The sequence below is a fragment of the Strigops habroptila genome, chromosome Z, assembly GCF_004027225.2.
Source record: "Strigops habroptila isolate Jane chromosome Z, bStrHab1.2.pri, whole genome shotgun sequence".
Taxonomy (NCBI): domain Eukaryota; kingdom Metazoa; phylum Chordata; class Aves; order Psittaciformes; family Psittacidae; genus Strigops; species Strigops habroptila.
In genome coordinates, this window is record NC_044302.2 from 44,666,509 (window position 1) to 44,694,493 (window position 27,985).

Consider the following 27,985-nt stretch of genomic DNA (forward strand, 5'->3'; position numbering starts at 1 on the left):
AAATCTGATAATTTTCTTCTCAGAATCAGCCTAAATTTGTAGACCCATAAAGAAGGCATGCTTTTGTGTAAAGAAGAGGAATTCATTACATTTCAGAGTAAAAAAAAAAACTTCTGTTGTGAGGTCTCCTCCTGTAAGGCGAGCTCCCAAGGAGACTGAATTTACTTGTGCTGATAGAAAAACATCCTATCTTCAGGACCACCCTATCCAGTGCAATGCTGTAACGTCTCCCAGTGTTTGGCCAGTGTTCTTCTCTGAATATCAAGTTTTAGGCGAGCTCGTAGTAGGAGTGCAGGTAGCCACCAGCTTTTTTATAGTAAGTGCCCAAAACAGGCTCAGCCTTTTGTGGTGACAGTTCTGAGATAGTGCTACAGAAGCACTATGGTTTGAAATGAAAGTGCTTGATTGGCTCCTGAATATGCACTAGCAAGATGCCATGTTGCTAGGTACTGCTGGCATCATCTAGTATGGTACCAGCCCTTTTAACTGATTCCTGTAATCACAGTATGATGGTGATTGAAAAGGAAGACTGGGTTGAACATTAAGATAGGCAAATGTTACAAGGCATGTAACAGATAGATTAGTTTGTCTTAGAATCATAAATCATAGAATCATAAGGGTTGGAAAGGACCTTAAGATCATCTAGTTCCAACCCCCCTGCCATGGGCAGGGACACCTTGCCCTAAACCATGTGGCTCAAGGCTCTGTCCAACCTGGCCTTGAACACCACCAGGGATGGAGCATCCACAACCTCCCTGGGCAACCCCTTCCAGTGCTTCACCACGCTCACTGTAAAGAACTTCTTCCTTATAGCTAATCTAAACTTCCTCTGTTTAAGTTTGAACCCATTACCCCTTGTCCTACCACTACAGTCCCTAAGGAAGAGTCCCTCCCCAGCATCCTTGTAGACCCCCTTCAGATACTGGAAGGCTGCTATGAGGTCACCACGCAGCCTTCTCTTCTCCAGGCTGAACAGCCCCAACTTTCTCAGCCTGTCTTCATATGGGAGGTGCTCCAGCCCTCTTATCATCCTCGTGGCCCTCCTCTGGACTCGTTCCAACAGCTCCATGTCCTTTTTATGTTGAGGACACCAGAACTGTACGCAGTACTCCAAGTGGGGTCTCACAAGAGCAGAGTAGAGGGGCAGGATCACCTCCTTCGACCTGCTGGTCACGCTTCTTTTGATGCAGCCCAGGATACGGTTGGCTTTCTGGGCTGCAAGTGCACACTGCCGGCTCATGTTAAGCTTTTCGTCAACCAACACCCCCAAGTCCTTTTCTGCAGGGCTGCTCTGAATCTCTTCTCTGCCCAGCCTGTAGCAGTGCCTGGGATTGCCCCGACCCAGGTGTAGGACCTTGCACTTGGCTTGGTTAAACTTCATAAGGTTGGCATCGGCCCACCTCACAAGCGTGTCAAGGTCCCTCTGGATGGCATCCCTTCCCTCCAGCGTATCAACCGAACCACACAGCTTGGTGTCATCAGCAAACTTGCTGAGGGCGCACTCAATCCCACTGTCCATGTCACCGACAAAGATGTTGAACAGGACCGGTCCCAACACCGATCCCTGAGGGACACCACTCGTTACAGGTTTCCAACTGGACATCGAGCCATTTACCACAACTCTTTGCGTGCGGTCATCGAGCCAGTTTTTTATCCACCGAGTGGTCCATCTATCAAATTGATGTCTCTCCAATTTAGAGACAAGGATGTCATGTGGGACAGTGTCGAATGCTTTGCACAAGTCCAGGTAGATGACATCAACTGCTCTGCCGCTGTCCATCAGTTCCGTGGCTCCATCATAGAAGGCCACCAAATTGGTCAGGCAGGATTTCCCCTTAGTGAAGCCATGTTGGCTGTCACCAACCACCTCATTGTTTTTCATGTGCCTTAGCATGTTTTCCAGGAGAAACTGTTCCAAGATTTTGCCAGGCACAGAGGTGAGACTGACTGGTCTGTAGTTCCCCGGGTCTTCCACCTTCCCCTTCTTGAAAATGGGGGTTATATTACCCTTCTTCCAGTCATTGGGAACTTCACCTGACTGCCAGGATTTTTAGAATATGATGGACAGTGGCTTAGCAACTTCTTGTGGGAATCTTTAAGGATTGCTAAATCTATATGTAAACCAAAGCGATTTCGTCACTGAAGTGTACTGAATTTAGAAAGCCAGGGGACGTTACCTTATGTAATTCAGCCTGCGTAATTACAGGGGTATTTGAAAAAGAATGTGGAAAACGCTGGACTCAGGAATGTTTGATGTAAGCAGCAAAGGAGCTCCTGGGCACTTTTGAGATTAGAAAGTATTTTGGTTTGGTTGGGTTTACTTTTAATAAATCCTGTTGATGCTTGGGAGGACCTGTCATAATGTCATAGACTGAAAGACTGATATTGATAAGCAGTTTCTTTAGCAAACCACAGGACGGCTTCAGCAGTTATACAGTAGGACCCCATGAATACATTAATGCTCCTGTGGTTATTGTTCTGGTTTTGCTACTGCTGTGTTAATATTGTAGTACTGTCATAAATTATCTACACCAGAGATCTTCAGAGAAGTTGGTTTATGAATGAAATTGCAGGGAGGGTGGTTTTGCATTTGGAAAACTGGACAGAGGCTCAGGAAGGCTGTGGTAGATTTAGTGCCTCGATTTACCACAGATATCTTCTGGCAAGACCTTGAATTACTTTCTCTTTCAGTTCTTAGTTGTTTTTTTGTGAAAGATGGGATTATTAAATTTCCCTTGATTTTTGTTTGCTGTAGCTGTTTGTATTCCTTACATATCTTATATATGCTATGACTTCTAGTGTGTAAGGAATCTAAACTTGTTTGGAGGCCTTCTCTTTGTTATGTATTTTAAAATTTTTTTGAAGTCTATGCCCATATCAAAATGATTTAAGATAAACTATAACTAGCATGCAGTGTTAACACGTAGTGTTAGAAAGGTCAGAATATTTGAATCGAAATTTAGTGTCATAATAAAAAGTTACTGAAGGTTATACTAGAGGGATAACTGTGTTCTCCTGAAATTAGGTGTATCAGAAAAGATCCTGGGACACAGAATCACTAGTCTTTACACATAGTCTAAAGCAGCAGCAAATATGTATGTTTCTCTGACTATTTTACATTGACACAAAGTTAGTTTTAAAAATGTAGTAGAGCATTTATTTTTTTAACTGAGGAGGTTATAGTGTTGAAAATTCTGGCTTTAATAGACTTGAGTGAGCAAAATAAAGAGAAGTAGTGGACTGAATCAGATCTTAATGAATGGCTGGAGCATATAGTGGGAGATAATCATGTATACTGAGCTGAAATGGGTTAATTCAGGGCATCATATGACAATAAATCACATCAGATTCATGCCTAGGTTACAGCTAGAGTAGTCACATTAAGAATGTCTATACAGTAACGTCAGAGAGATCAGAGTCTGATCCAAAAGCTTTACCATTGGAAACATGATTCTGATGTCACTACAGGTTTGATTGTTTAGTTCAGAATTACATGTTAATTCATCTCACCTTTAATTTGGCTCACACTTTGCAGTAGAAATCTCAGGACAAAATTTCAACTTGGAGTACATATTCATGGCTCTGTTGCATTAAATGGAGCAAATCAGTTTAAATTAGGTGAGGACTGGTCCTTTCATCCACTAAAGCCAACATGAGAAACAGCTTAGTGATGCGTGGCAAAGCTGGATCTGATTCACTGTTAAACAGTTTTATTCTGTTTATGCACTGGAGAGCAGAGTCACATCACCAGTCACCCCTTGTTTTCCTTCCATTTTGATTTCACAGGTGATCCATGAGTTATTTGGATATTGTGAAAAAATACTAAAATTTAAAGGGGAGATGAAGCAATAATTAAAAGCCTTTAACTGTTACTGGAGAAACTTAAGTTTTCTTTTTTTCTGGTAGGAAATGTACAGTTGAAGCACTAAGTGCTTATAAAGTACGCCTCTCACCTCATTCGTGTTACTGAGGGCTGTACAAGTGATGGAACGCTCACAGGGATAAGAAGAAAAGGTAGATCTTTATTGAGTATCTACCATGGGGAAAATGTAGAGGTCATAGCCAACCAGAAAAACAGAGGTGGAATATCCTGCAGAGGCTGCTTGGCTTTCTAAGGGAATTTCCATCTGTCTCACTCTGGTTTTTGTGACCCTAGTGTTCTCATCGGCTTGTAATCAATTGTAATAAACAGTTAGACTAGCATTACTGTTCATCTGTCTGTAAGAAGGTCATCTTGGCAGCCAATAAAATAGCAGTCATGAAAGCATCTCCACACTGATAGGAGATACAAGGTTCCCAATGCTTTCTCACGTGTACTAGTCAGTGCTGGTCTTGTTGAAATGGTGTGTGTGGTAAAATAAGAAACCAAAATGCCAGACTAGATTCCAGGATAGGGACTCACTTGGTTTTCTTGCTGAGCAGTGTTTCTTTTTTTCTGGGAAGAGTGCAGTCATGACTGTATTTCTTCTCTCAGACATAAAAAACCCCTTAGGCCTGAATCACAGAATCCAATAAATATGGTAGGGAAACCTCCACCCAGCCAACTTGTTTACCCTCAATTGCAGAGGAAATTTTTTATGCTGCATGTGTTTTTAGAGATCTTAGTCAGACTGCTCTTGGGAGCAAGCCTCTAACAGGGTAAAGATGATGTTGAGCTTAGGGTTTTAAGTTTTAGCACACACAGGCAAATTGATCTGGTATTCCGAATTTAGGAGCATGTGCTGTGGAGAAGGCAACCTGAAGTAGTCACATGAGCATGTCTTATCGTGACATCCACAGAGGGGAGCATTAGCTATATTGCGAAGTGTCTCAGCTCCTCACTTCTAGTAGTTGGTCCTAAGACTGGCCACCGAGTGTAGAACAGAGCAAAACCATTTAAAACAAAACTAATAAAAAGCTAAGAACTGCAGCAATTTACCCTGAGATTTCTGACTACTATATGTGTGTTACAAACCTGTCTTACAGTGTTGGTGCCAGATACAGATCAGTCTGTGTTGTATGTAAGTCTGTATGAGTACTAGAGGCTGCAAACATGCCATTTATTCCACTTTATAATACATGCATACAGTGATTCTGTCCTTCATTCTGTATATCATCCTCATAGTAACAAGTAACAGAGTATTTATGGTCACTGACATTGTGTGGAGAGCAACTACTGTTCTGATGTAGTGAAAACTTCCTTCTTTTGTTGCTGAAAAATACTTTTAGTTTCAGTATGGCAGTTTGCTTGTAAGAAGTGTCTTGAACAATGAGGCGTGACTGTAAGAAGACTGCTAAGTAGTGATGCAGAATTGCCCAGATACGAGGAGATGAAGACTTAAGTGTATGTGCCAGGTGTGTTTATAATTTTTAAAATTTTATTTTAGGAACTAATGAGACCTGGTTTCTGACCTCCTTTCACTTGGTTCTCTGACTCTTCCTCATAGTGTTCTGTCAAAGCTTTCAGAAGATAGGACAGAGGATATACTGTAACTACTGTAAAACTCCAGATGTGATCCTAATCACTCCTGAGTAGTTAGGATTTTTCTCAGTGAGTCAGCAGGATCTTTTTCATCCCTGTCCAGCTGCTACTTTTGTGAACTTTGGAGGACAGTATTTATTTTGAGGTTTGAACTGCTCTCTCAAACATCATTGAAGCTGGATGATGGTTCGGAACAGTTATTGTGGGAAGCAAGACAGACAGTTGTAGTCTACTTGTTTCTAGGAAATCGGTTGAGAAGTGTAATACACATAATTACGTATTTTCCCTTTAAAAGTTATTAATAATCCACATAGTATGTCTTTGGAATTAATCATTATTGTCAACTATAGTTGCAGTGGACTTCTTGTGAGCTTCATGTGAAATGAGTGAGGACAGAGAGTATTGACATCGACTTGCTGTTACAACAGGAATAATAATCATGCCAGCTTCTGCTTGGATATTTGGTTTCGTTGTTTTGTTTGTTTTGTGGGTTTTGTAGGTTTTGTTTCTTTGTTTGTTTTGTGTTTTGTTTTATTTTGTTTTTCGTGGGGGAGTGAGGGCATTGTGCCCTTCCCTAGTAAATGTTGGTGTTTCAGATTAGATTTCTTACCCTAGGGAGATGGTCACATCACGACAATGATCATTTCCGGCAGTTCTAACAGCCAGCCTTGCTAATGATCTTGGCTAAAGAATTAAATGTTAAATGGTTACAGAGACACTTTTCTCTGTGATTGATGGATTATCAAGTAATAAAGTTGCTGTTGAAGGCTCTCGTAAGTCTTGACAGGAATGTGTGATCACATAGGTTGCTGCAGCAAGGCAGATTCCAAACTGGGAACAGTTCGTGTTGTTCCGTGAAATATGGCTGTATCAGTTCCCTGTCTGCGGTGTGCATAGGAGTGTTCGGCTAAGATCTATTCTCACACTTCACGCTCAGAAATAGTTGAGGCTGCCTGCTTGAAGACCCCCAATGAGTCTTGTGACATTAAATTCTTCTGCTGTGTGGATTGTGACTCCAGAGTGACGAACTATCTGTATGGTGTGTTTTACTCCTTAGGATTTTGCAGAAGTCTGTCTGGAGGACTGTGAAGGAGCTAGGTAGGCTTTCTAAGCTCTTGCTCTGTCTTTGTTCAGTAAGAGATTGTTTGGGCAGTATGGGAGGAGAAAGCTTCTGGAATCAATGAAATGACACATGTGCTTTTTAATGCAGTGCGGTTAGCAAGTGGACTAGGCTTTGGTGCCAGTGCTTATTTTGAAATTACTCTGCACAAATGAGCAGGCTAGAGATAGGTGTTTTGGACAGCATCTGAACACAGGAACTCTGATATGCCAAAACTGCGACCCAGTTTACCAAAAAGCTTATTTCAAAGCTTGTAGGAATGACAACTTCAAAACTTGTGATAGAATAAAGAGCATAGGTTGATGGGTTTCTGTCTGGACACTTGCATGTTAGGTGAAGAGAGGCTGCAGTACTTATCCCAACTTACTTATCCCAGTTCCACAGTTATGACACTGACCAAACAGTTACATCCTCGCTTCAGAGGCCTAGTAGTCACCTTCTGTGAACCATAATTCAGATTAGGTGTATGGATTTGTATCAGTATTGTGGTTGTACTCAATGTTGATTGCTGGAAGCAGAAAGCAGCTGTGGGCCCCACACACCCACCTAATTTCTAACACTGTAAATGATTTCCTGTAAAAACTAAAACTGGGCTTAGTGAATGAGTCCCCTTCCAGTCCAGTACTCCTATTGACTGAAAAGTAACCTGACTTGCAGACTCTGAGAGCTGCAAGCTTTCCTAAAGCTTCTTTCCTAAAGGCCACTTTTGCTTTTGTAGAGATTTATAACAAAATCTTAGCACTAATGAGGAGAGAGTGGAATTCAAACCAGTAACACTATTTTATTGTCAGATATAAAACACTCACCTACTATGTAACAACAATACCGAAGGTGCTGGAAATTCTTTATTATGAGTATGGCCTTGGGCTGCAGCAGGGTTTGTGTGCTGTGCAATACCTCTATATTGAAAGGGTGAAGCAACTGAAATTTTTCTTGCAGGTCCCAAACCACAAGGTGTTAACAAGGTGAACCCTTGAGGTGCACCACTGTTTTGGCTGGTGTGTTGGTTTTGATTACCTGTGATGCTAATTCAAGTTAAAATAATAAACTGGAAAGGTAATGTAAGAAAAACTCTTGCAGCAGTGCCATCATCGTTCATACCATGACAGTCTAAGGACAAGGGAATCATAGAATAGTTTGGGTTGGAAGAGACCTTAAAGATCATCTAGTTGCAACCCATGGAAGGGGCACCTTCCACCAGACCAGGTTGTTTAAAGCCCCATCCAACCTGGCCTTGAACACTGCCAGGGATGGTGGAGCCACAGCTTCTCTGGGAAACCTGTGCCAGTGTCTCACCACCCTCCCAGTAAAGAGTTTGTTCCTAATGTCTAATCTAAACCTTTCCTCTAATAGTTTAAAGAATTAAAGATTAAAGAATTCAGTTTAAATCAGGATTAAAGTTTAGTTTAAAGAATTAAAGGAAGATAATTATTTTCACTCGGTAGATAGTCGAGGACGTAACAGACAGGCTTTTGGGTATAGAAGAGCAGGAGCACACGCTATACTCCTTGCCTGTTATTGCTTAAAATGTAAAAATTATTCTGGCTGTCCTGCATTTTTTGACTGAAACAGGTACTTCTGGCTCTGAAAGCCTCTATCTGAAATAAGTCTTGTCTGCTGCTATACAGTTAGTACACCACACCATGATTCAGACATGAGAAGAAGAGGTGAAATGGGATGTAATTAGCTCAGAGTAGGTTTCAGTTTATCAGAGTACTGTATGTAGTACTCTTCAAGACTGCTGAAGTATTTTTATAAAAAGAATGATCTTTTTTCAGACTGGAATGACCCGGTGTACACAGAACAGGGTTCTGATTTGCACTGCAGAGGGGTCATTTGGTACAATAGCATTTGTGTGGGTCTGGAATTTCACCACAGTCTCAAGACTTCCTTGGTAACTCTTAGGAATAACTGAATAGGACCAATTTTTAAATGACAGGTCCCACGTGGTGCTTTTCTGTTAGTGATGATAGTCAAGGTGACAGCCTAGTGAGTATATCAGCTGAGAGAGATGAGAGAGCAGTATTGGTAGTTACCTCTCTTCTTTATTTGTTTCTTCCTCTTCTGTGACTGCTAGAAAAATGCCTTTATTTCTTACCAGCTTTAGGTCCCAGGCAACCAGGACAGCTGTAGGCTGGACTGACCAGTTAGGGAACTGCTGTTGAAATATCCTTGTCAGCTGGGCCCTCCACAGCAGAAGAAAACAAGTACTTGCATGATTCTTGTTAATAACACACTTTATTTCTACAAACTTGTGTGTCTTGGTATGGTGATGAAGAGAAATAACTTCTGGGTAACCCACATCAAATTTCCGTGGTGCTAAAAGGGAAAGATTTTCCTTGTGTTATTTCCAGTTTTGTAAAAACTAAAGAGTATTTTTAGAAAGTGGAGGGAAAGTGCTGTTCTGGCTTTCTGGCTTTTTCTACCCATCTTGCTTGCTTGTTTTGGGCCACCTTTACTTTTTAGAGATGTTATTTCATCCACGAAGAGAGTCCATTTGTAAACTTGGTGAGTGGTTTGTGGTTTGCTGCTTTTTTTTCGTCTGTATCTTACGCAGCAGCTTAATATAAAATGCTCCACAGGAGGGGTGTTGCCATCTGCTATTGCCTACCAAGCAACTTATATGATGCACCTATTTTCTCCCAGTGTGGGGTAAGAAGGAAGGGGAATTCCCAGCACTGAGTGCTTAGCTCTGACATTCTTTTTTCTGGACAGAATTTGGGGTGAAGGGTTCTTTCCAGCTCTGTAAAGAGTTCGGAGGGGTTACTCATTTAGTCCTTTGGATCTTGAGCAGAGGAGATCAATGGTAAGCTGTTTCTAAGGAGCTTAATTTCTTGTAAGGAATATCCTTATAGGTAATATATACCCTTATAAGTAATATGTTTATAATGCATGATATTTCTGATGGTGTCTTGAACAAAGTAATTTCCTGAATAAAATTTTTTTTCCTTAATTTTGTTGTGGTTGTCACCACCAGGAGTGTTATTAGTGAATGGAGGCCTGATTTCTTCCTTCAATGAGATAGCGATGATTCAGCTTGGAGGAGGTGTGTTTTGTTACCTCAATCCAAATGACTTGGTTCCAGAAAACCATTCACTGTGGTAGAGTCTGAACCTACACACAAGTCAGAGGTGTATGGAAGTCACTTGCGTAAGTTCAAATGTAGAGAGGCCTTTGGTCTTGGTGCTCTAAAGTGAATGAGGAGTTGCTCTCTGTTAATCACAGGTTGATGGAGAGATGTGGTATGTTGGAAAGAGGCACAGGAATGGGAGAGAAGATGCTGGACCTTGGAACCTCAAGAGGTTTTGCATTTTCTGTCACCTGCTAAAGTTTGCCCCTTGATACCATTTTTCCTTTTTCCTCCTCAGAACTTACTGTTTTCAGACAATGACCTTAGGCACCTCCTTATAAATCGCTTCAGTCTAAAATATTGCTGTTCCTTTAGAAAGTGATGTGGTTTCCAGAGCTAACAAATAAGACAGTGAAGGAAAGGTGACAATCAAGTAGTTAGACGAAGGGCTAGAGTACCTGCAGGAGAAAAATGTGAACTCATAAAGTAAATCAAATTAATCCTCTACTCTTCATGCTGTCTGTAAAATGTGATGAGTCGTGTCCATGCTTTTTTCCATAACTTGAGCTGTCACCTCCCCCTTCTACTTTCTTCTTCTCTGCTTGCAGGTTGAACATGCTAATTTAATTATTATGACCATGTCTATTCTAGTTTAATGACATTGAGACTTCTAGAGCAGTACAATATCCTAGGTCAGAGAAAAAACTTCCTGAGGGATAAAAAGATGTCAAGTTTGCTACCCATTTTTCTGACATCTTAAAGTCCAGGCCTGTTTCCAGTGTAAATGTGTTAGAGCCAGAAGACTCTGATATTCAGGGGAAATTGGGACATAATGCTCTTTCATTGAGCAAGTTCAAGCTGTGTTAAACAGAGGTGCCAAAGTCTGCTTCAAGGACATTTTGGAGTCTAGCCTTATGAACAGATGGCAACACGGAATGAGGTAACTGCGGTTTTCATCCTTAGTCTGCTGTTGGCCTGCTGTGTGACCTTGGACAAATGACTTGCTGTCCAGTTCTTGCGTTTATCTACTGTTCTCCAGTCACTGGAGGAGACAAATACTTTATACGAGAGACAGTCGGGCTGGTTTTGATAAGATTTCTGTAGTTATATCTTACAGCAGCGAGAGGTGCCATTTGAAAACCAGGTCTTTCACTGTTATAATAAAGTAGCTTTTATGATCTGATTTTTTTTTTTTGGTTTATTGTGCTGATAAAGACACCAAGCACAGCTTGATTACATTAATCACTTTTAAAGTATTATAAAGAAGGAAAATGCCTCTTGGGTTGTACAGCTCGCTATGCTTGCAGGTGTCGGCTTCTTAGCTCTTAAGTGTTTGTAGTGCTTTGTGCTAGCAATTTAGAAATATGTTTTCCCTCATTAACTATAATGGGACTCTAGACAAGAACCAAATGTTTCAAAATCTACAACAGAAATACATACATTTGAACAGATTATTCCTTTCCCCACGGTTCTAACTGTACTCCCACTCTATTTTATCACTACCCTACACTTCATCCCAGAAGAAATCAGTCCCTGGGTTTATATACTTTGACAACAACCCATACTGCTTTCCTGGAAGCTTTAACATTTGCCACGTTCTCAGTCATGTCAGTGGCAGCTGCACTTGCTCCTGCTGGACTACTGTGTTTGTGTGTGCTGGAGCCACCAGTGTTCAGGGGAGCATTGAGTAGCCAGAGCGTACTGCTGGGCCAGAGTGCTCCAGAGGGCCAGAAGGCCTCTGCTCCACCGCATTCTGAGAACTGTAGTGTTGTGACACTTCGAGGACTGGTCTGGCCTGGTAGCACAAAGCCAACACGTTTCTCTGTCCTAGGTGCAGTGTTGAAGCATCAGTCGGGTGGCTGAGGTGATCTGGCTGTGCTCTGTATGAAAATGTCTCCCTGGCTGGAATTGTGTTGTCCCTGTAAATCATACAGTCAAAATTTGCTTGGTCATAAGCCCTTTCAGAATTTAGGCCATTGTGGGCAATGTTGGTCTAGAGACATAATTGCCTTACTCTCCCTCTTTCAGGTTTCCCACCCTGTAAGCTACTGATAGATCACTGAGGATTGCTGGAGTTGCTTGTTAGGAACTTTGTTCATGCACTTACTTGATTTAATGCGTGTGATTGTTTATTGTACCATGTAATCTGACATTTGATCCAGAAGGGTAGAATTGCTGAGTTATTTGTCATTATTAGATATCTGAAGCAGGGCCATTAGTTACTCTTAATATGGGCTTGTGCTCAGCAATGCTGTAAATTAAGCTGATAGATAAAACATTATTTTGTTGTTCATTTACCCTGTCATTTGTAAATCATGGGGTTTAATTACGTCCTGATGACCTGTGTTTATATTGCTGCATTAATCTATCAGGCATTAGTATTAAATTCATCACAATCTATACTGTTTTTAGTGATCATAGCTAAGCTTCTCTTTAGAGAGGCCAGTGTTGTTTTATTCATTAAAGGAAGGAATGTACAATAGTCCAGTATGTTTCATCTGATGTGAAAGCTGTTTTTCAAACATGTCTAGGTCTCTTAAATTCCACTTAGTGGAAACACAGAAAAAAATCAGATCAGCTGAAAATATATTTTTGCCATTAGTTTTCATGTTAAAAAGGCAAATATTTGTTGGCCCTCCAAACTACTCTCTTACCACTTAACATTAGGTAGAAAGGAGACTAAATTACCTTCCGTGGGCTGGTTTAGTACAATATTACAAAGAGGAACAATTGTGAGTTCATTTTCTGAAATGTTAAATCCTTGTGAAGAATTGGCTCTTAAAGCTTCGTAGTTAGGAGGTCCTTAACATCCCATTGAATCTCATGCTTGAAAGGTATATTAATTCCAGAAGTGGTTTCTTCCTTTAATAAAAATAGTTAAAAGGGACCGTAACTACTCGTCTTCCATGGGGTCATCATCACAGTTCTTCTCTAGAACTGATGTACTGCACTACTAGCAGATACGTGTTTTGGATCTGTGAATATGAGTGAATGTGTATGGCTACAATAACAGAGAAGTTCTGATACTCAGTCTAACATGGAAACTGGATTTGAAATTTGAGGTTAAGTGGGAACATGTTTACCCCCAAAAGATCTCAGCTTTACTTTAAGAAGGTGTGCTAAATTTATTTATTTGCTAAATTTATTTGACCGTGTGCTAAATTTAAGTCTTCAGGATAGTTTTGTGCTTTTATGTGCTCCTTCTTTCCTCTGTCTTGGGGAAGCAAAGCATGCCTCAGTTCTTATTCTCTGCTTAGAGCAACTGTAGTTTAAATGAGAATTTGTCTTTATACTGAAAGCTTATTCCTGAAGCTCTTTCTGTGTGCATGCTAGTGTTTGAGCTCAAAGTAGGCAGTAAGATTTAACAGTAGGTGTTGGTTTAGTTTTCAGGGATACTGAGGCCTGAAACTGAGTTGATTCCTTGTATTCCCCATAGATGTCTCCTTTCCTCAGTACATTTCATTATACTTGACACAAAAAAATAATAATAATTAATTTCCAAAACTGTATTGCACCTGAGAATGTTTTCCTTGCTTCTATTAATGAAGCCTTATTTTACATACAAGCATTACTGTGTTTCTGTTAAGAGGAAAATGGACAGAGGAGCATGCCCATAATCTAATGATGTGCTAGTGATAAGAGCATGAATGGATGTTAACGATGGGATCTGCAGCTTTGTCCTGGTTTCATCTGGGATAGAGTTAATTTTCTTCCTAGTAGCTGGTGCAGTGCTGTGTTTTGGCTTCAGTCTGAGAACAATGCTGATAATACACCCATGTTTTAGTTGTTGCTCAGTAGCACTTTCCCTGATCAAGGACTTTTCAGTTCAGAGCAGCTGAACCGATTCACTTGTTTGGGTTGCTGCCTGCACTCTCGGAACCTATTCCAGCCAAGCCTCATCTTCTAATGCTCACGTGTAGGCTAATTGTATTCCTCTGATAATGTCTTAGGAAGGAAAACATTTTAAGTCTTAAGCAGACAAGAAGCGTAGTGCTTGACATGAGGTTTCCTGTGTTTTTTAAAGTGAAGCTGTAATGTCTGCCTCATACTAGAATAAACCATGCAATTAATCCAACAGTCCTAATGACAAAGGCATAAGACAGATCAGAATCGAGCATATAAGGTTACCTCTTACCTTTTAGCAACCGTATGTTGACATCTCCTTTGTGTGAGGCACAGTTCAGATACAGAGTATGCAGTTTCACAGTCTGGATATGGTGTCTCTGCCACACAGATGAAATATGAGTCAGTATATCCAAAGACTGCTGTTAACAAGTGAAAGTTTTAGGTGTCCAGCCTACCTACAGCTGTTCTCTGGAGTTTTTTAAGGTCTTACGTCATTTGGCTTAAGAGGTGTTTGTTAGGTACCTGTGTATTAGAAATTAAGGTTTATTTTATCCCTTCATGGGTATGTCTTGAAAAACTGCAGGTTACATCAAATGTACAAGCTTTAAAGAAAATCTATAGAATGTGAAGGGAAACTATTATATCTCTGTAAGCCAGAACAGCTGCATGTTATATCTGTGTAACTCTGTAGATGTCATCTGCTTCACTAAATTACATTGGACTTTGAACAGTGCAGTTTCCAGGGGGTCTATATAACTTCAGAGGCACCTTTATATATTTATTATATTCTCAAGACTTACCAATATGTTTATAATAAAATAAATCTCAATTAGGCCTTTAGAGAGGTCTGGATGGACTTCTGAAAGTTATCTGTTATCTTGTGTTGAAATACATCAGCATTGACCATTTTATTGCTGTGAGCTTAATTTAACTCAGTTTGTTCAATCCAGTGATCAAAATATATTTGAATATGAATGTATGCTTGCATTGCAAGTTAGCTCTTTATTTTTCAATATTCAGAATGTTTTAGTTTTGCTTGTTGTTTTGGCTAGCTTTGATTTTGGTTTTGTTTTGTTTTTTCCCTTCAGTAGGTAGTGGAATATATAATGGCAGTGTTCATATTTGTTATAAAATTAAGCAGTTGGAGCTGAAGGAAACAGAAGAGTGATGATGCTTAGCAGAATTTGGTATATCCCAATTTCTTAGCAGTAGTAGATTATTCCATTGTAATTACAAATGGTGTAGTGAATATTTGAAGTTTTCTCCTGTTTTTATCATGTTTCTTTATAGTGATCATATTCTCTTAATTTATATATTACTTATATCACCACACTTCTCATGCCAGCTCAAGCAGGTATATTAAAGAATGAATGACAGAGTAGTGGGTTTTCCCTTGAGTTCCAGATGTGCCACAACACTCCAACTCTGACCTAAATGGAGCTAATCTTGTTTTACTTTAGAGCAAGCAGGTGAAGAATTGGGTGATAGGCTCTTGTCATACAGGCTGTGTAACTTATAGTATGTCATTCTGTTCTTTAAACAGGAAGTGTGCAAGAATAATACTTCTCTAATTGCATAGTACTCCCACAGATATGCAATAATTTAATAATTAAACCTGTCTACACATGATGATATAAAAAGCATCAAACGTAGGTGGTTTACGCTGTCTGTATATTTACCTGATTGTTTTCCATAGGTGAACCTAGATTAGAAACTCAGTAGAGACAAAAAGGGATATAGCCAGCAGCTTTTGCTTAGTGTGTGTGTCAGCCTTCTGAATTGCTGTTTAGCTGGCACTTAAACCAAAGCCTGTTGCAGTTCCTGTGAGACATGACTGTGAGAAACACTTAAGAGTGAAGAACAGGAGAAAGAAAAAAAAGCACAAGGAAATGAAGAGGATGTTTCAGAACAAAGAGGGGACAAGGAGGGAGAGAAATTCCTTATAGAGAAAAAACAGTAGGGGAAAACATTTTTCAATCTTTTTCTGATCATAAAGCATACAGGATGTGTGAAGCAGTATGGGAGAAGCTATTAACTACCATCCGATTTACTGTAATCATGGCGTCTGCAGATACACCTCCAGTGATTTTCACCTTGGTATTCCTGTCGTGGTTTAACCCTAGCCAGTAGCTCAGCACCACGCACCCACTTGCTCACACCCCTCTGCCCCTACCCCAAATGGGATGGGAAGGAGAATCAAAGGAATGTAAAACCTGTGGGTTGAGATAAGAACAGTTTAATAACTAAAGTACAATAGAATATATTTATATAGAATATAAAACGAAAAGGAGAAAGGGAAGACGAAAAACCCAATAAACACAATTGATGCACAGTACAATTGCTCACCACCCACTGACTGATACCCAGCCCAACGTGTGCATAGATTGGTCCCTTCCAGATAACTCCCTCCAGTTCATATGCTGGGCATGATGTGCTTGTGATATGGAATATTCCTTTGGCTAGTTTGGGTCTGGTGTCCTGTCTCTGCTCCCCCTTGGCTTCTTGTGCCCCTCCTCATGGCAGAGCATGAGAGACTGAAAAGTCCTTGATTGGGGTAAGTGCTACTTAGCAACAACTAAAACATGGGTGTGTTATCAGCATTGTTCTCAGACTGAAGCCAAAACACAGCACTGCACCAGCTGCTAGTAAAAAAATTATCTCTATCCCAGCCAAAACCAGGATAGTATGCACCCCTTATTCCATAGCATTCTCATCATGCCAGGTCCCACACTTTCCACCATCACCTTTCCTGTCCTTTGAGGTATATATATATATATATGTATATATATATGTATGTATATATACACACAGAGAGATGTAATTCCCGTGGTCTATGGACCATACCTGCAAATGTTCATTGAGTTCATTCAGTCCATGACTTGGGGCTCCATGTGTCATGTGTCTCTTTGGGCAGGAAAGTTGGGTGGTGTGTGGTGGTGGGTTGTTGGATGCTGAAGCTTATTCCTATGCCATCACCACTGCACTTGTCCAGTTTTGTCAAAGTTCATGCTTTATTAATTGGTGATCAAAAGGGAGTCAATCTGGATCAGTCCATGGCAGATGGTAGGGCTGTGTTTCCACCCATGGGGGTCGGTTCCAAGTGAACGGGATGCCCCTTTAAGTAAAAATGAACTGTGGCTGGCAGTCTGCTGCCAAAGGAATTGAAGAAACCACACTGGCAGTATCAGTTGTGGCATACTGCTTGTCTGCCTTTGACTTCAGTTCCATATTTGACTCCTGAAGTTCCAGCATGTCCAGTATGGGTGCATTGTTGTGGTTGTGATTGGCACTTGTTGTTGTTCGACTTTCAGCAACCCCACAACAGAGAGACCAGGCAAGGTAGAGAGCTGCTTCATTTCCTCTATCTCTAAAGCAGCTATTCCAAAAGTCCACAGCTACCCTTTTTGGTCCTTGAAATGCCTCTGGGCCAATCACAGTGGGATGCTTTTGCCAGTCCTTCCCAGTCAAGCTTATTTCAGTTGCGATCCTCCTGTCACTCCAGAAATACAAGTATATTCTGACCCTTGATGCTATTAGGGTACACTACCAGGGTGTCTACTAGGACCTTGTACTTGTGTGGCTCTGACGTGCCAGGCCATCTAATCTGTACAGTCCAGTTAACCCAGTTGCCCCTCTCCTCCACCTGGCTGGAGGCAGGGCCCCTGTATGCCTGGTCATAGGATGCTCCACCTACTTCTGGTAAAAATGCACTAGAATTCATTACTATAGGATGAGATGTAAGGTCAGCCCTCCCAGTCTGTGGGAAGCTGTCCACTGGAGACTGGAGCAATGTCTCTTCTGGAAAAACCCTCATTTGTGGTTGTTTTTCCTTGCAATTCACATACCCATGCCTCTAGGACTGGGGTAGGCTTTCCATCCCACTTCCTCATGTCCTCTCCGTGGTCTCACATGTAAAACCACAGGGTACCCCGTGGAGTGTACCTTCTATATCCTCCCTCTTGAGAGGAAGGACTCAGCTTACTGTCAATAGCTGAGATGTTGGCCTGTGCAGGTGAGGAATAGGATCTCTCCTGTTGTTGCCATTGGAACTCCTGGAACAGTTTCTCACATCATTCAGACAGATTTTTTACATCCGGGAAGTCAGATCTTTGGGAGGAAGAGAGTTTTTCTTCACATTGCTGGAGTTGGCAAGCGAATTCATTCATCACTGGTGCCTCTATGTGTCTCCAGTATTGCCAGTGTGTTGGCATATGACAGTGGTGTATTTCATACTGGTTTCCTCCACATGACTCGCGTGTCGCTGGAGTTGGAGTACCTGCCGTGCCTGTTGCTGGGTTGGAGGAGCTGCAGTAACTGCAGCTGGTCCATCCCCAGCAACAGACACTAGTTGCAGTGTCTGCTGCTGTGGTTGGAGCAGCTGCAGTGTCTATTGCTGGGGAAGAAGTAGCTGCAGTGCCTGTCGCTGGGGTTGGAGTGATGGCAATGGTTGCAGCTGGTCCAACCCCAGCAACAGATAGTAGCTGCAGTCTTTGCTTTGGCTGGAATAGGCACAGTGCTTGTTGCTGGGGTTGGAGCAGCTGCTGGGGCAGGCTCGTGGGGACTGGCGGTGGGGTGCTGTCCTCCATGGCTGCCCTTGTTTTGCTGGAGGCCACCTCCTGTCCGTGGGCGCAGGGGAGCTGTGCCACAGGTGGGAGCAGCACCACAGAGGGGAGCTGCAGCAGCTGCCCCAGGGCCCCGAGGGGCCCTGACACCCCCTGGGCCATCTGATGGGGGACAGGCTGGTCCTGGGCAGGCTCCAAGGACACCAGCAGCCCCGGGACAGAGGGTAACATGTGGGTAATGACAGAACGCTGCATGACTAGGGCAACGGAGCTCAGACCAGACACTTCCAATGGCATTGGCAGCTGGAGAAGAAACCTCTCTCTTGGGAGAAGCAGAGGGAGGTGATGGGGTGAGAAATAGGCAGGCAGAACCGGCTGGGGGTTTACCTGGAGGGCAGGCGCAACCAGGAGGAGGAGCTGCTGCTCTATCTGCCATGACTGCTGGTCAGTGTGAGTTGTGCTTGGGCCAACTCCCTCTCTCCAACAGGTTCTGCCCCAATGTTCAAATACCTTGACTTTATGTCTCCTTGGTGTGAGTTTGAACACATCCATAATCAACTGTAGTTGCTGCCACTCTCTCCCAATCTACTTTATTGAACACTTTAATGTAAACCATGGAAAACAAAGATTTATTCTGTTTGATACTGTTAGCTTTTCTAATAACCATGCAGTGCTGTGATTTAAAGTCAATGGATTAGGCCCAGCAGCTGCTGGAACTCCATTTTGGGACAAGGTTTTGTATTTATGGTATAAATAATTGAATGATACTTTCAATGAAATTATCAGGGTTTTTTCCGTGTCCCTCTATTTGTAAAGAACTGTGCATTTTGCTTTGTCTTGATCAGTCCTGCTTTAAAAATACAAGTAAATCCTATGTCTCCTTTGTTAATACTGAAGCTACTTTCACTGTCCTACTGTAGAGTTTAGACCCCATAGCAATCCCACTCAGTTTTGAGTTATTGCAGTCAATTTGAGGGTCTGCATAGGTCAGGCTTGGCTGACTCATCAGTTACTGACTCTGACATGATTTTAAGCTAATTTTGTCTCAGCAACATGGAGTCGAAGGTTATTTTTTGTAAATGAAAATCACCATGCCCATGTTGAGAATTATCAGTGTCTGTAGAAAGGGTGCGGTGCGCCAGCTGAAGACGCCATAGCCTCCTTGCAGGTCTTTGCTTTGGAAAAGATCTCTGAAATCCTGAGCTGCTTAGGACAATTGCTGGGGCACAGTGTGACTAACCTGCCTCTCCCCTGTCCACCCTCCTCATATTAACCTGGGCTTTGGTCTAGAAGCTAGACTAAGGTTAAAGGGTCTGAGTGGATGTCAGCTGACCTTCTTACATCTCGTTTCCAGTATCTGTGCTTGCAGGAAGTCCTGCTTTCTCCATGGAGTTTTGTTTATTTGTTTCTGCCAGTTTAGTGTACGTAACATGACTCTGCCTTTGTATCACTGTTTCTTTGCATGTTTTCCCTGGACAAGAAAATCAGTGGTTTTAATTGAAATGTCACTGAGATGAAACGTATGATTTAGATTTTTTTTCTGAAAGCAGAACGCATATGTGGTTTCCGAAAGCTAAGATTTAGACAAAAAATAAAACTTGAGCTTGGCTACTGCATGCAGAGTAGGACACTTGAAATTCTAGGGGATAAACTGCTGGCTTCTAGCAGAGAATATATTGTATTGCTTGCTCTGCATGGGAAGGTTGTACCTGCCAGGTTACTTTCTGTTTGATCAAAGGAGAAGAGTAAGGCCCTGATGTGAGGTCTGAGACCACATTTTTGTGTGTGCATGTTTTGCTGTTCCCTATCACTCACATGACCTGACTAGCACTTTTTTCAACATACTTCAGCAGATTTAGTTTTAGGCTTTTTTATGGGAATTGTGTGGATGTTCTGAGAGTGTAGGAATGAGCAAGAAATCATATTGTAACTGTCTCACTGTGTAGTCAGTTGTGTCACTGCTTTTAAAGCCAGAATGTAGATTTAGGAGTGAATTAAGATGAACAGAACAAAGAGATTTGTGAAATTCAACCACAGTTTAATAGGGAGTTCTTACTGTCTTGTCAAAGAAGAGTGTTCAGAGTGTCAAAGTGAAATTTTAGCTCTGTTGAAGTCAGTATCAGAGCTTGCACTGGCTGCAGCATAGTCAAAATTTCATCTTCAGAAACAGGTTGGAGTCAGAAATGAAACAAACTGGAGGAATCAAATCTGTATTATCACAGAGAATCACTATGTAATTTAATTTGTATCTCCTCCTCTGCTTCCAGGCCATTAAACTTTTCTTGCTCCTTTCACCTGTCCTCTGTATGTTGTTTTTAAAGAAATGAAGGATAAGAGTTTGTGTTGAAGCAAATGCTGCTATAAGTAAGCTACAGAAGTGTAACAGCCGTACACTGTTGTGGTGAGGGTTCCATCCAAAGAGCCTGGAAGATTTTGGCAGAAGCAGGGTTAGTGCTGGTTCTATTAGCTCGTTCTATTGCTCTTCTTGCTGCAGTAAGTGGGCTAAACCACCCAATCCACCAGTATGGTAAGTGTTACAAGAGCAATCATTGTAACAGCAGCTGATGAAACAAGGTAGATGCACACATGAAGGATTTGCTTTGTTGGTGGTGGAAGGACATGGCAGGTCACAAACGCTTGATAACTGAAAGCAGAGGCTGTTTGTGTACTTACAGAGAATGTGGTTTAGTGCCTGTGCTTGCATACGTGTTAGCCACAGCTCAGACCAGTAAAAGCCTATGTATGAACAAGGGAGTCAACTGGAAGAACCTGGGTATTTAACAAAAAAAAACAACAAACCATCCTTCAAAGGCACTGACAGAGCTGCATGCTTCACTGTGTGATCTATTGCTCTGTGAAACTTCAGCTGTGGTAGCTGACTGAGCTAAAGGGAGTTCCCCACCTGCTTTAAAGGTTTAGAGGATCTGAAATGATCGTGGCACTGTGATTCCCTGACGTGGTCATGACTGAAAAAGCACTCCCACAGGTTTTCTATTCCATCTGTCTCATCCTCTGCCTTCCAGATGCTGTGCTTTTCCTTGTACTGTGTGGCTAAGCAGGGGATTGGGATGAAAAATAGATGTTTTCTTTAATTATTGCAGTCTTAGTCTCCTACAGTTCCCTGCAAGGGGATGTATAAACACCTGGGCAGGAGATGAAGAGAAAGCAGGAACATGAAAGGGGAGGAGGTGAGGCAGAGCTGACTTTTCAGAAAAAAATTGCAGCCACACGTACCTTTGCATGTCTATCAGTCTGTAGAGGGTTAAGACCTTAAATTCCTGATGACAAAGGAACCCCTAGTTCCAACCCCCCTGCCATGGGCAGGGATGCCTCACACTAGACCATGTCGCCCAAGGCTCTGTCCAGCCTGACCAGGGATGGAGCATTTACATTACATATCTCTGTATACTTCTTTGAAGTCTTACAGTAATGGATACTATTCTGGGAGCTTAGTCTTTATGGAACTTGCAAGATTGTTGAGTCTAGGATGGAAGGTAGGAAAAGATACACTGACCCTCAGAACATTGTTCCTGTGTTTGGGTACACTGCTTTTAAGATGCATTTTATCAGTAACTTAAGTTTGCTTTGATCTTTTTTCCTTTCCCTTTCAACTCTGGTACAAGCATAAGGCAAATCTTAATCTCCTCATGTAATTATAGGTTAGTAGGGGAGGGTTTTTTCGCCCATCGAAGAGTGTATTCTCATATCATGAAGTTTTTGCTATGAATAAAAAAATTGCACATTTTTTTTCCTTGTGATTTCAGGTGAAACTTAGCAGAACTGAACAAATCTAAGTATGTAAATAAGATACATGGAATATTTTTGTTTCTACTCAATTGGATGATTTTTACTTTGTAAATAGGAGAAGGTGTTTTCAGATTTCAGGACAGGCCCTTCCATACTGAGTAATTCTTTGTACTTCAGTGTGTTAAACAGAGAACCTGTTCATTGTGTAGTATAATACACAATATCGTTCATTGTATGAGTATAATGGCTGTCAATCAAGAGGCTGGAAGTAGAAAAAGTACATTTGCTCAATCAGAAAGGAGCAGGGTATGTGTATGTGCCTCCGTATAAAGCATTTCTTGCCCCAGTTATCTGATGTAGCCATAGTAAAATGGCTCCTTGTATGGATAGTCAAGCATGAAGCCAAACATGATAAGTCTACAAAATGCTGGACATTAATGGGATTTGAATCAAATATGTGCTTTCCTGCAGGCTTCAGGTAGCTTTGGATCAGACTGTGCAATTGCTCTAAATGGAGACATATTTTTAGAAAGAAACATGTAAATACCAGCTGATGCAGTTGCTTTTCAGACAGTGTCTGTCTGGATAGGCAGCTTACTGTGCATTTGGTGACGGAGGAGTAATGTCTCCTCACTTTCTTGGTTAATAAAATGGGAATTATGCCACTTACCTTCCCAGCAGGTTTCTAAAGCTTGTGTAATGCTCACTAGAGCGCTCTGATGAGAGGTGTGTGTTTCACACATAAACCGTGTGTCATTTAACATTCTTATTATCTGTGATTTAATAGAAAATACATGACAAATTATATAGTATGTTTCTAACTTGGCAATGACTCAGGCATGATGGTGATCATGGTGTCTGTTTTGTTGTGGGTGGTTTGTTTTAGTGGTATCTGCATACATGGGACTGATTTATTATTTCCATATGTTGACTTGGAATACCTGACATTTAGACTGAGTTGCTGTCTGTATGTGTGAATGTTTCTACATAAAGCTGGGGACAGCATTGATTATTGTGATGCTGACACCATGGATGAAGGTACCATCCTCAGTCATGGCTCTGGCAGCAATTCACCCACCTGCATTATCATGCCATGGAATAGTCCCTTGGGAAAAGTTGTTGGTGACTGTCACACATCTTCAGAAGTACATTGCTCTGAAAAGAGAAGCCGAAGTGTCAGAAGGAATTATCTGTCTGAGCTGCCCATGCCAGAACAGACATATGTTAAGCATCTAGTTCAGAAGAACATCCAGAACCTTGGCTCTGTATGCCATCAAACCAAACACCATGAGCCACAGTGCCATTCTTCATGCCCTGTAGGACCTGTTATAAAAGATCAAGAGCCAGTTACTATCACCTTAGACACAGGTGTAAGTCAGGAACAGTTCTGTTGGCATTACTTGAGATAATGAAACTGGGAGCATTTCTCTTGTGAGATGAAAAGTGTCATGGGAGTGAAAGTGGTGGCTGGCAAGCCAGGTTACATTCTCAGTGCTTTAAAAACGAGGAGGTTTTGCTCACTATTTGTTGTTGAGTCTATATGATGAGTTTTCCTTTCGCTAATGCTATGTGATTTTGAAGCAAAATCTTTGCTTTGTATGTCCAAGACTAGAAAGTTTTAATTGAAAGTGTGTGAATTGGGATGGAGTGACAAACCTCTCATCACTGATTGTTGATACAAACACAATGCAACAATGTGTTGAAAGCCTAATGGAGAATGAGTTCGTGCAGTGGCTTAGTGATTCAGTCCAAAGCAGAGGAGTGGCCATCCTACCATTAACTACTATCAGTTTATTGCAGAAGCAGTAAAGATGCTTTTAGAGCTCACAGACTTCCTCTAGAGCTCTCCTATTAGCTTCTGCTTCTGAAGGATCCAAACCTAAAGAGTCTATGTTCAATCTCTGCTGAAAATCAGGTGAGCCTGTCCTCGTTTTCTCTTGTGAGTAAAGAGAAAGCTTCTTCATTCCAGGGAAGTAATGGTGATGCTGTTTGTAACTGTTTAGAGAAGCCTAACTGAGCTGGTTGCTTGAGTGGGGGGAGTAAGGACAGCTGTGTAACCTGCAGTCTGTTTCAGAGGTGAGGAGGTGTCTCAAGATTCTTGTTTATTTCTTTATTTCTGCTAGCTCTTGAGTAAAGACAAAGGGTTAATTAGGTAGCAGATACCCTCAGGAAATAGGATGCAAAACAGTGTTTCAGGTGGCTGATTCACTGCAGTATTTCTGTGAAATTCAGGTCATACACTTCTCAATTTTCTATTCTTGCACATGAAAATGCAGGAGAAAACAAGTCTATCCATCCCCTGGTTTTGCATAACTTTCAGTAACATTCTAAGAGAGAGAAAACGATCAGCTCTTAGCAGAGCTAAGTCTCTAAGGGAAGTTAGACAGTGAGTTTGACTTCTGCAGTCCAGCTTTGTAAAGATAGTATGTAGGTTGTTATTGTGTAAAGTGATAGAAAGATGAAAGAGGAAAAGCCTTAGCTTTTATTGCAAAACACTGCACAGGGGATTTTCCAGACAGGAAATATATAGGAATGTTCTGATTCTGCCTTGGTGAGTTAAAGAACAGTTTCATTTGGCTGCATAGTAATCTTTCGGATTAGTCTTTGGGTTGAATTTGCCTGGATTGTATGTGTGCTTCCACAGACAATTTCAACATGTGATTCCTTAGACTTGAGATGGAGTTGTTTACTGAATGTTTTAGTTGCTTTTTCTCTACATTAATGGTGTTATGCAGACTGACTGAATGTAGGGAGAGGAGTGGTAAAGAGTATGTATTTATTATGATTGATTATGTTTACATATTCAGTAGAAAATAGCTTATAAAATATGGTGTCTTCTGTTTTTTTTGGGAAAGGTTTAACAGCAGTGAGTACTGTGCTTCAAAATGTGTCTGTTGAAGATGAGTTCTGATTGGTGCTCAGTTTGTTGTTTTAAACAAAATTTCCTTGCATGTTCTGGTGAATATTTACAGATGAGGAAGAGAGTCAAAGTAGCCACATCAGAGTGCCAGGTATATTAAAGTGGGAAAAAACTAGTTACCTGAGCTGTAAAACCCTGAAGCTAACATCCTTATTATTGCAAACTGGGCCATTGGCTCCATGCCGTCTCAGAAGTGTGTCAGTCACAAGCTCAGTCTGTGCAGCAGTATTATTCTTTGAAAGGTTTTTAAATAAACAGCTGACTGCCTCAAATGCTCTCACAGAGCATTTGTTTTTAAAGTGCCCTCATTTCCTGCCAATGACACTTAACTAAATTGTTCCAAGGCTAGTTTGGTTTAGTGTTGTCTTTCCCTGACCCTTAGCAGGTTTCAGGGCCTCTGTGTTTGAACATTATTCCAAGGGACAGGTCAGATAGGACAGCAGTCTCCCAGGAGTTCATCCCTGAATTTACCATATTTTGCTGTCACAAAAGAAATGACTGTTCATAAACTCATGATTGGAGTATCCCTCCATCATGCCATCAGCAAAAGGAAAAAGAAGCACTTCTCTGCTCGTTTTGTTTAGCTGCTGCTTGCTGAAAAATTGTCTGGATGCTAATCTCCCAGCTATTTGGGAGAGTACTTTTTTATGACACGTTCTCTTGTGTGGGCATGGGGTCTAGTACAACAGATCTCTTTTTACTTAAGTATGTCTTGCTTTCTTGCAGTGCTTAAGAAAAAAGAAACACCCTTTTCCTTTCTGCCCCTCAGCAAAGCTTTGGGCAACTGTCTTCAGAAGAATTTAGTGCTTTCCACACACAGCCTGGTAAAATTTTCATGGGCATGATTTCTGTAAAGGGTAACAGTGAAGCATACATAGTCCCATGATGAGAATTCATCAGCCACTGATAGGGTAGGATTTTTGTAGTGCTGTGCAAATTTAAAATGTATTGTGTTATTTAATTTAAATTATGCATGAAATGTTTATTCTCTGTCTTAATCATAAGATCTTCAGTACTAAAATAAAAGTCTAATTGAGATAGCCCCTATCTACCTGATCACCTTCTAATCTCCTACATTTACTGATGATAATACTCTTCTGCACATACATGTAAGAACAAGCAAGGCTTTAATGCAGTAATTTATTCTTTTTTCCAGTCAGATTGCCTGTTAAAACTATTCTTTGTTGCCAGAGTAGGTTAGATTGAATAATGCAAAGTCTATGCTCTTTTCTTTTGTAAGAATGACAATGCCAAGTATTCCTGTGTAGAGGAGATGAATAGAGCTATAAAGCGGCAGCTTCGCTATTGCTTTTCAGTCAATCTACCCAAACCAATAGAAAATTAAGACCACTGCTGAATTCCTGAAGGTGTATCAAGAGAAATAACAATCGCTGTACAGTTCTGTGGGAAAATAGAAATTATTTCTGCGCAATACCATAGGTTTCACTGTAAGTAGGTTCTACGAGGTTTGCAAAAACAAATAGCTTGTTAATTAAAAATAGAGAACAAATATGGAAAAATCTTGCTCGGGGATTTTTTTTCTAAGAGAAGAGCACTGGAGCCATGGTGAGTATTTAAGGGCACCATCAGTCACTTCAGGAGTGGTTAGGTAAGACTTCTACATTGTAACATAGTATTTTGTCTATTAAATTCATACATACATTACATATAGTATGCACTCACTGTAAAAATGCAGCAAAATGAAAACGCTGGTTTGAAAATGATCTAAAGATGGAAAGATTATGCAAGACTTACTGAATTCTCATCTTTCTGGTAACTTAAGAAGCCTCTATTTGGGTAGATACTTCAAAAGGATAGAGAAGTAAAACAGTAACAAACCAACAGGGCCAGACTTGAGCTTATCACTAATGTTTATTGTTTTCTCATCCTCAGGGACATGAAGCCTTTCGGGAAGGCTTTCCAGAGGAAGAGCTAGCAGACTGCACTGAAGTCAATACAAGCTTCTGTGAGAGAAACAGCAGGGCTTGGAGGACCTGTGTTAGAGAGCAACTGTTTTCAAGTACCTGCATTAAATCTCAGCCGTGCTTTTCTGCCAGCTGCTGCAGAGCAGAAGATTAGCAGATATGTCCACTGCGCTCAAGCAAGTCTTCAATAAAGATAAGACTTTCCGCCCAAAACGCAAGTTTGAACCTGGTACCCAGAGGTTTGAACTTCACAAACGAGCACAGGCGTCTCTGAACTCAGGTGTGGACTTGAAAGCAGCTGTGCAGTTGCCTAGTGGAGAAGACCAAAATGACTGGGTTGCTGTCCATGTTGTTGACTTCTTCAATAGGATCAACCTCATTTATGGAACTATCTGTGAGTTCTGCACAGAGAAGACCTGCCCAGTAATGGCTGGAGGCCCTAAGTATGAGTATCGGTGGCAGGACGACATGAAGTACAAGAAGCCCACAGCGCTGCCAGCTCCCCAATATATGAATCTTCTTATGGACTGGATCGAGGTGCAGATTAACAATGAGGACATATTTCCTACAAATGTAGGTAAGTGCAAGGAAGAAGTCCTAAAACATAAACTGCCTTTCATGTTGTGTACTAAGCATGTTCTCTTCCCACCTTCTTTTTTAGTGATTGTGAAATTCAAGCCTTTAAACAACAGGTGGCAAGGAGGAAGGTGTCTTGCAAGAATAGTGTCAAATGTGTGAAGTGTTAACTGTGGCTTATTGGGGTATGTTAGCCTAAAATGTTATAATTCCATTTGTCCCTGGTAAGCCTCTCAGGTTAATCACTAAGGGTGGTCATAATGTGTTACTAGCTTGTTGAAAGCTGTTGAAAGTTTACATTGCTTTGCACTTTGCCTAGGCACTTACAGCAGATATAGAATGGATGGAAAGCGAAGCGTAATTGGAGTGGTATCTTGCCTTCAAAGTACGTACAGTTATGTGCAGTACAAGTCAGTGGAGAGTCATGAATGCAGTGAACTCTGGCTTCCCATCCTCTCTTGATTTCCCATCCAAATCTGAGGAACTGAGTAGTGAATTGTTCTCCAAAGTACTGTTTCTAAGACTATATAACTAACAAGATTTGCTATAGTTTAACCAGACAGCCCAGATGAGCTGCACAGTTTTCCTTTTATAATACTATTGTTAGTTTTTCTGAAGAGCGGGGCAGATAGGTGTAACTGTCTCTGCTGGAATAGTTTCCTCTACATGAAGAGAACTTTGCAGAAGATTGCATTGTGTAGTGCAAGCAGCCTGAATCTTTAGCTGTGGCTGCGTGTAATAACTCTCAGAATGTTATA

At 41.3% G+C, this 27,985-nt stretch overlaps 1 protein-coding gene across 3 annotated transcripts in view; it reads left to right on the forward strand.

The window, feature by feature from the left end:
• Positions 1-27,985, forward strand: part of MOB3B (MOB kinase activator 3B) — a 103,251-nt gene that overhangs the window by 8,184 nt on the left and 67,082 nt on the right. For all 3 annotated transcript variants that reach the window (XR_003989181.1, XM_030470210.1, XM_030470211.1), the window contains exon 2: positions 26,620-27,228. Coding sequence is in view for 2 of the 3 variants with exons in the window: in XM_030470210.1 (XP_030326070.1) it covers positions 26,811-27,228 (418 nt within the window). In the remaining variant the exon portion in view is untranslated. The remainder of the gene's footprint in view (positions 1-26,619; positions 27,229-27,985) is intronic.